Raw genomic sequence first — 7,166 nt, forward strand, 5'->3', positions numbered from 1 at the left:
CCTGGCGCTCACAGCCCCTACCCCCATAGCCCTGGCCGCCTACCCACCTGCAGGCCCTCACCACCCTCTCCTCGGCCCTTCCACTCTAGACCACCTCAGTGAAGGGTTAGCAGACAGCAGGAGGCAGTATGAGGCCCGGATTCAAGCTCTGCAGAAGGATCTGGGCCGCTACATGTGGATAAACCAGGAACTGAAACAGAAGCTCAGCGGTGTGAACGCTGTAGGCCACAGCAGGGGTAACTCCTCCTTGTCGCCATCACTGAGCCCTGCCCCACCGCGCTCTGAAGTCAGACCTGTCCCCTTTCTTTGGGGGAAAGCTTAGAGACCACTCTCCCTTGAGCCTTTGTTGGCTCAATTCACAGGTTGCTTATTGTGCTCGGGCACTTGGGAGCTAGGGCTTCGGGAAGGTGCTGCCACCTCTGTTTCTGATGAGGACGCGTTATTCTCCATGACAGGCGGGGAGAAGAGGAGCCTGTGCTCGGAGGGCAGACAGGCTCCTGGAAATGAAGATGAGCTCCACCCGGCACCCGAGCTGGTCTGGCTGTACCCCGTCACTGAGGGGGCCCCCCGCGCCCGGGAGGAGACGCGGGACTTGGTCCACGCTCCCTTACCCTTGACCTGGAAACGCTCAAGCCTGTGTGGTGAGGAGCAGGGATCCCCCGAGGAACTGAGGCAGCGGGAGGTGGCCGAGCCTCTGGTGGGGCGGGTGCTTCCTGTGGGTGAGGCAGGCCTGCCCTGGCACTTTGGGCCTTTGTCCAAGCCCCGGCGGGAACTGCGACGAGCCAGCCCGGGGATGATTGATGTCCGGAAAAACCCCCTGTAAGCCCTCGGGGCAGACCCTGCCTTGGAGGGACCACTCTGATCCTGCTGAAAGGGGCCTGTTTTGCTTCTGTGAAGGACAGTCCTTACCGCACACCCTAAATCCAGGCCCTCATCTCTACACTCGTTGGGATCAACAAATTTGGGTCATGGCCCAAAAGAACTGGACCCTCATTATAAAAAATACGCACATTCCCACCACTTACTTCTTGAAGCTGTGGTACCCAATTGCCGCCTGCCTTGTGTCTTGCTCGAGTCTCAGGACAATTCTGGTTTCAGGCGTAAATGGATGTGCTTGTAGTTCTGTGGTTTGGCCAAGAATCATCACGAAAGGGTTGGTGGCAACCAGGTTGTGGTTTAAATGGTCTTATGTATATAGGGGAAACTGGGAGACGTAGCACATTTTTAGGATCTTAAAAAAACATTTAATAAAATCTCTGAAGGGAGAAATGGGAAGTTTTCACTTAGAGTTTGATTTACAAGACAATAGGAGGAATCAGATTTGGGAACACAATAGGCTTGAATGCTTTCTGCAGAGTTCAGAGTCAGCCGTCACCATTAGCCAGACCCTGGGCCAGGACCTGGCGGCAGGCTGGTCCAGCGGGTCTGTGGGGCACTCTCGGTGGAAACAACGAGCCAGGTGATGGTCTCCCCAGGAGTGGGCAATGGGCGAGGCCTGTGCCATGAACTGGCTGACTCTTGGACAGTCCTTGAAATGTGGCTGCTCCAGAAGCCACTCAAGCTGGACCAAGGTCACAGTTAACCTCAGGCCCAACATTAAACATAAACGTACTGAGTGCTCAGTCACTAGAGATGATTTTATTGTTACACAGGGAAGGCAAAAAACAGCTTCTGCTGCCCAATACACTCTTCAGTTTCACATATATGGCTTCACAGTTTACAAAGTGCTGCCTGTGTTGCAGCAGCCCGGCCTTACAGGAGCTCAAGGGACCCCAGGGAGGGCTCCTTTCTCCATTTGCATAAATGAGGCAGAGTGGCCCCCCTGACTTGCCAAGGCCATGGTTGGGGTGGGGCTGGAATGGGATTCCTTGTCTGGCTTCCTGACTCCCAGGCTGCCTGAGTTATAGCACCAACTACATTGCCATCCACCTCTCCTCCTGCAACTTCCCCAACAAGGGGCAGTGCCAGGAGATGGATTGGATCCATGAAGGGAATTAGAAAACCCTAAGGCATTCTAATGGCAATCTGAACACTGACCATGGCAAAAGAGGCTTGGGACTAGGCCTCCAACTTCTTTATACCCATAGGGTCCTGGCTGACTCCTTTATCTTTTGGGCTCAGTAGTGTTTGTGGCTACAAGTCCTCCAGCCAGGTTCCCATGAGCTTCTTCCGTGTGTAAGTTCTGCTGATGGGGCGCCTCCTGGAGAATGCACGACTGAAAGGAGAGTCTTCTACAGTGGAGGGAAGTACATCCACATCCTCATCTAGAAGAAGGTAGAAAGGTTTAGCAGGCAGGAGTCACTGAGGACCGAATCAAAAAAATGGACTTAAATTGCAGAGGGTTACACACAAAAACAGACTTTAAGAAAATCAGCACTGCTTGGAGGTTCGCTCCTCCTGCAGAAATGGTACCTACACTTTTTAGAAGGTGCTATGCACCGTGCTGGCAGCAAGAAGCAGCTCTGAAAATGCAAAGTACCTGTGGTTTGAATTCCCTCAGGTTAATATTCTGTACATTCTTTCTAGGTCTCAGATCTCTGGGGTTATGCTGTTCTGCATGATTTATATCATGGTCTTGAGGGAACTGAACCACCGAAGGTCCCCTCCGCCTGCACTCCCCCTTTGATTCTAGCAGCAGAAAGCAACATTGCTAACCAAGGCAGTTAACAGGCCAAATCCTGTTCTTTTGGGAATAGGATTTGGAAGGGGAAGGGGAATCCTAGAGTCTGAAGGCTGATTATAACTACAGTCAGTACTGTGTCCCACCGAACGTACAGAACATGGGGATAAACACAGGCCTATCACTCGTGCTGCTCAGAACACCTTCCTGTTCAGATTCTTAGACTACAGATGAGCAGTATGTTGTGGCAAGCCCACAACTATCACCATCTTCAAGAGGACCAAGGAATTTTAGTAGGATTTTGAGGGGACTTCGGTTCACATGCACACAAGTTCTAATGTAGAGTTTCTTTGGAAAGGGCACACATGACACTGTAGGCACGAAGTCACCTATCCCACACTTTGCACTCTCCAGATCTCCTCTAGAATCAAGCTGCCTGGCAACCCTGATGAATTCAGAGAGTCTCCCACAAGAAAGGGTCCTAGACTTTCAATAAATACTACCTCTGGAGTCTTTGCTCTGAGAAGGTGTTTTCCCCTGGAACAGCAGTGGAGACTGGGTCAGAGCTTGTAGGGCACTGGCAGAGAGGCAGCTCCGAACGGCACAGCTGGGAGGTGGGGTGGAGCCTAAAGAGAACCCACATGGTAAGAGCAGCATCCCCAGACCCCCAACCCGGAAGCCCAGGCCTACCAAGAAGCAACTCCCAAGTGCCTCCTTGTCAAGCACTCTGACCAAAAGAAACCATGAGGCAAGAGGGTTTCAAAAACAAACTCACCAGAAACAAACACCTCATCGTCTCCCGTGGAGGGGAGCTGCCATGCACTCCAACTTGGAGACCTCTCTTTACTCTTATTAACTTCTGAATCTTCTCTCAGGTCACAGATCCTTTTGGCTCCACAGTCAGCTTCTTCCTTGGCCAACAGGACTCTCTTCCTGGAACTCAACCCAAACTGTTCCCAGGAGGAGGCTTCCTCAGCCTTAGGCATGCTGTTCCTGGGAGGCGACTGGTCTGGGAGCTGGCACACTCCCTCGAGCTCGAAATCCTCCAAGATGGGCATCTTGTGGATGCTGAGTTCGAGGCCGTGGTCCTTGCCCTCTGACTCCAGCAGTGACAGGCTCCCAGGAAGGTCTGCACTGACCTCACCCCTCCCAGAAGAGGAGCCGGCGCCACAGCCCACTGCCCTCTTCCTCCTGGGCCAGTCTTTAATTATGTCTGGAGTTGTCTTCCCACTGTGCTTAGGGGATGGTGTCCAAGGAACCCCATCTGTCTGAAATGGAGAGGGGGTACTAGAAGGGCCGTGGGTGGGGGTGCAGGCCTGACAGATGTAGGTTTGTCCCCCGCTCTTGCCAGGTGTGCTGTGGGAGAGGCGGGGGCAGGGGGGTGACACATAGGTGGGTTCAGGTTTGCTTAAGGACCTGCTGGCCCTGGGCATGCTGAGGGCAGGGAGGAAGCTCTCCTCTCCCAGAGAGCTCTCCTCCTTGCTGGGGGGCTCAGCCTCTAATGAAGAGCTGGGGTCTATCTTTTTAATTCGAAGTTTGGGAAGACCAGAAGCTTGCATCTCCAGCTCAACCTCATAGGTCTGTGGGCTGGCAGAGTCTGTGGAATGCCAAGCTGATGCCGACAGGTTGTCTAGTTGTGCTGAAGCCTGGCACTGTCTCCCATCTGTGGTACAGTGCATGTCACAGGAAGGCATCAGAGGAGAGCCAGGCCCACAGAAAGGAGGAGATGGGGGAATCCCAGGGTGAGACAGAGAAGACTTCTCCTCAGCATCTGCTATCCTTAGCCCCTTACCCTCTTCCACTGATGAGACATTACTTTTCAAGTTACCAATGCCACGGTGTTCAGCTTCACTGAGGAGAGTGAGATGCTCTGTGTCACTTGTAATGAGCAAAGGAGAGGATGCATGCCAGTCACTCCTGAGACCAGGGCCTGGGTAGCTCTGTCTTTCAGGAGGAGACTGAGAGAGGCTCAGTCCCTTCTGGTCATCTCTAGAGTCTATGGGGGCAGCTGGACTGTCAGCTGTGCCAACCCCAGGAGTAGCGGAGGCATCAGGCTGACACTCCAGGATGCTCCTTCTGGGATCAGAGGTCTTTCCACACCGTTTCCCAACTTTAGAAGGAGGCGGAGGAGGGACAGTGTCCAATGTAGCTCTCTGTGAGAGTTTAGGGGGAGTTGAGGGAACAGGGCAGGAGAGAGATGCAGTTACACTGGGTAACATCTGGGGCTCTTTCCAATCCAGTTCTCCTGGTGAAGGAGACTCTATTTTAGATTTCCTGAATGGACTCTTCTTGGAAACATCACATAAAGGAGAGGTAAATAGTTTCTTTAGCGTAACAGGTGGGGAAGAAGTCACAGTTGAATTCCCTAGTCTTTTTGGGGTTTTGATAGCTTTATCCTTTAGTTTCTGGGCTGGTTCCTCTGCCTGAGCAGCTCTGAGGACATGGGGCTGTTGGTGTGTTTGATTCTCAGGTGTGGCCATGAAGGCTGCTGCTCTTGGAGGTGTTCTGAGAGGGTCTCTGATGGGAGTCAGACACTCTGTCCTAGGCTGGGCAGTCGATGAAGTTGGTGGGGCTGGATAGGAGGGGCTTTCTGGAATGGAATTCATTGAATGTGGCCAAGTACAATCTGGCAAAAACCCAGGCGGCTGAGTACCTTGCCTCTTAGGAGTTCTTGGTGTCTTCGTTTCAAGAGAGGTACCTTCTCCTGCCTGGGTGCATCGTTTTTGAGGAGTAATTTTTGAATCCAATGGTGAGTCATGGCTGGGTGAGGAGGAGTCTTTTAAGTACTCCTTAAAAGTTGCCTGCTTTGTAGGGGTCATTTTTGCAGGGGACATCTGCAGCCTTTCTGGAGTATACAGTGGAGTTTGTGGTGTATGAGAGAAACTTCTTGGTGTAGTTTTAGAAAAGCTCAGAGATTTCTGGTGACTCTTCTTGGGAGTCTGAAAAGAGAAATGCTTATTTCAGTCCTTGAATATTATAACTCATGATCTCTGAAGTGTTTTAGTAATCTCTAAGACCAAATGGGAGATTTATAGTCAGCCAAAGGAATGATCTACAGATGGAAATCTCAAACAGTGACCCGTTTCCCTCTCCAAAACATGACTCAAATTTTACTTGTCCACTTTTTCTAGGACCAAACACTATCCAAGTTTAGTTTGTCCTAAGAACAATTTTAATAATCTACATATTGCTAAACCATGCTTTTTGCCTCTAATGGAATCATTCTACCACTGCAGCTACTCTCTAGCTCTTCCTTCTTTTCAGATGAGGGAGCTATTTCTGATCTTTGCCTAAAGCAGCCTCTAGAAGCCACCTCATCTGCTGCTCACCCTCATTCAACATGTGCTTACTGATCACCTGCTATGTGCCAGGCACTGTGTGTTGGGGGCGTGGAATACACAGATATATAAGGTGCAGCAGCAAAGATAATGTCTCAGAAAAGACACTCCCCAGTAAAAAATTTCCCTGCCTTCTTGCAAAAATATGTAGTGAAAAGCTCCTACAACCTTTCTTCATCCTGTCAGGAGACTCCCAATCTAGTTGGCATTTCCTGTTCAGTGGGGCATACACAGGTGAAAATACAATGTGGCTGGCGCAGTGACAGGTACATGCAAGGGGCATCATAGAGCACAAAGAAGGGCTGCCTAACCTGGCCTGAATCAGATCTTCAAGCATGTGTGTCAGCAGGGGAAGGCAAACACAGGAAAAGTGGGTGGGGTGGTGGGGGCCTTTAGGCATAGAAAACAATACCAGCAAAGGCCTGGAAGTGAAAAGCAGCGGCTGTGTGGGCTGGCACCCAGCCTGATGTTGCTGGGAAGGTAAAGCAGGGAGGGGTGAGGCCAGAGGGAGCAGACCACGGAAGACCCTGTCTGCCTGGCGGAGGAGACTGATCTTGGTTGTGTAGATCTATGGTTTTCAAACCCTTCTCCAGAGCTCTATGTCTTTCCCAACCTCCAAGCAATTTACTGAGTTTCTAAACAAAGGTGATTATTTTTGAACCCAAGAGTTCCATTTAGGAAAACTTAAAACCTTGCTTTAGCGGACGGGGAGTCTATAGAGCTTTAAGCAAAGTGAACATTTTAAGCAAACTGAGAGGAAAGTTTCAGAAAGATCACTCTGACCTCTGGGTGGAGGATTTCCCTTTGAGAGGGAAAAGCCTGTTGAAGTGTTCCAGGTAGACCTGAACTAGGGTAGGAATTGCAGGCGGGGAGAAGAGGGGGTGGGTACAAGAGTCAGTTTGTAGGCTGGGCGTGGTGGCTCATGCCTGTAATCCCAGCACTTTGGGAGGCCGAGGCAGGTGGATCACTTGAGGTCAGGAGTTCAAGACCAGCCTGGCCAACATGGTGAAACCCCGTCTCTACTAAAAATACAAAAATTAGCTGGGCATTGTGGTAGGCGCCTGTAATCCCAGCTACTTAGGAGGCTGAGGCAGGAAAATCGCTTGAACTGGGAGGCAGAGGTTGCAGTGAGCCGAGATCATGCCACTGCACTCCAGCCCGTGCAAAAGAGACTCTGTCTCAAAAAAAAAAAAAAAAAAAAAAAAAAA

The 7,166-nt window shown here is 51.0% G+C and overlaps 2 protein-coding genes across 7 annotated transcripts in view; one reads left to right on the forward strand and one right to left on the reverse strand.

Moving 5' to 3' along the window:
• KIF7 (kinesin family member 7) overlaps nt 1-1,272 on the forward strand; it is a 23,684-nt gene extending 22,412 nt beyond the window's left edge. For all 6 annotated transcript variants that reach the window (XM_017861233.1, XM_017861231.1, XM_017861232.1 and 3 more), the window contains 2 exons: nt 90-236; nt 456-1,272. In XM_017861233.1, coding sequence (XP_017716722.1) covers nt 90-236; nt 456-823 — 515 coding nt within the window. In that variant the 3' untranslated portion in view covers nt 824-1,272. The remainder of the gene's footprint in view (nt 1-89; nt 237-455) is intronic.
• The window catches only part of TICRR (TOPBP1 interacting checkpoint and replication regulator), a 57,309-nt gene continuing 51,371 nt past the window's right edge, over nt 1,229-7,166 (reverse strand). Inside the window, 3 exon segments of the mRNA XM_017861237.1 lie at nt 1,229-2,264; nt 3,124-3,246; nt 3,396-5,559. Of these exon segments, the coding sequence (XP_017716726.1) occupies nt 2,134-2,264; nt 3,124-3,246; nt 3,396-5,559 (2,418 nt within the window). The 3' untranslated portion in view covers nt 1,229-2,133.

This window comes from Rhinopithecus bieti, unplaced genomic scaffold (genome assembly GCF_001698545.2).
Source record: "Rhinopithecus bieti isolate Rb0 unplaced genomic scaffold, ASM169854v2 scaffold_57534, whole genome shotgun sequence".
Lineage (NCBI taxonomy): Eukaryota > Metazoa > Chordata > Mammalia > Primates > Cercopithecidae > Rhinopithecus > Rhinopithecus bieti.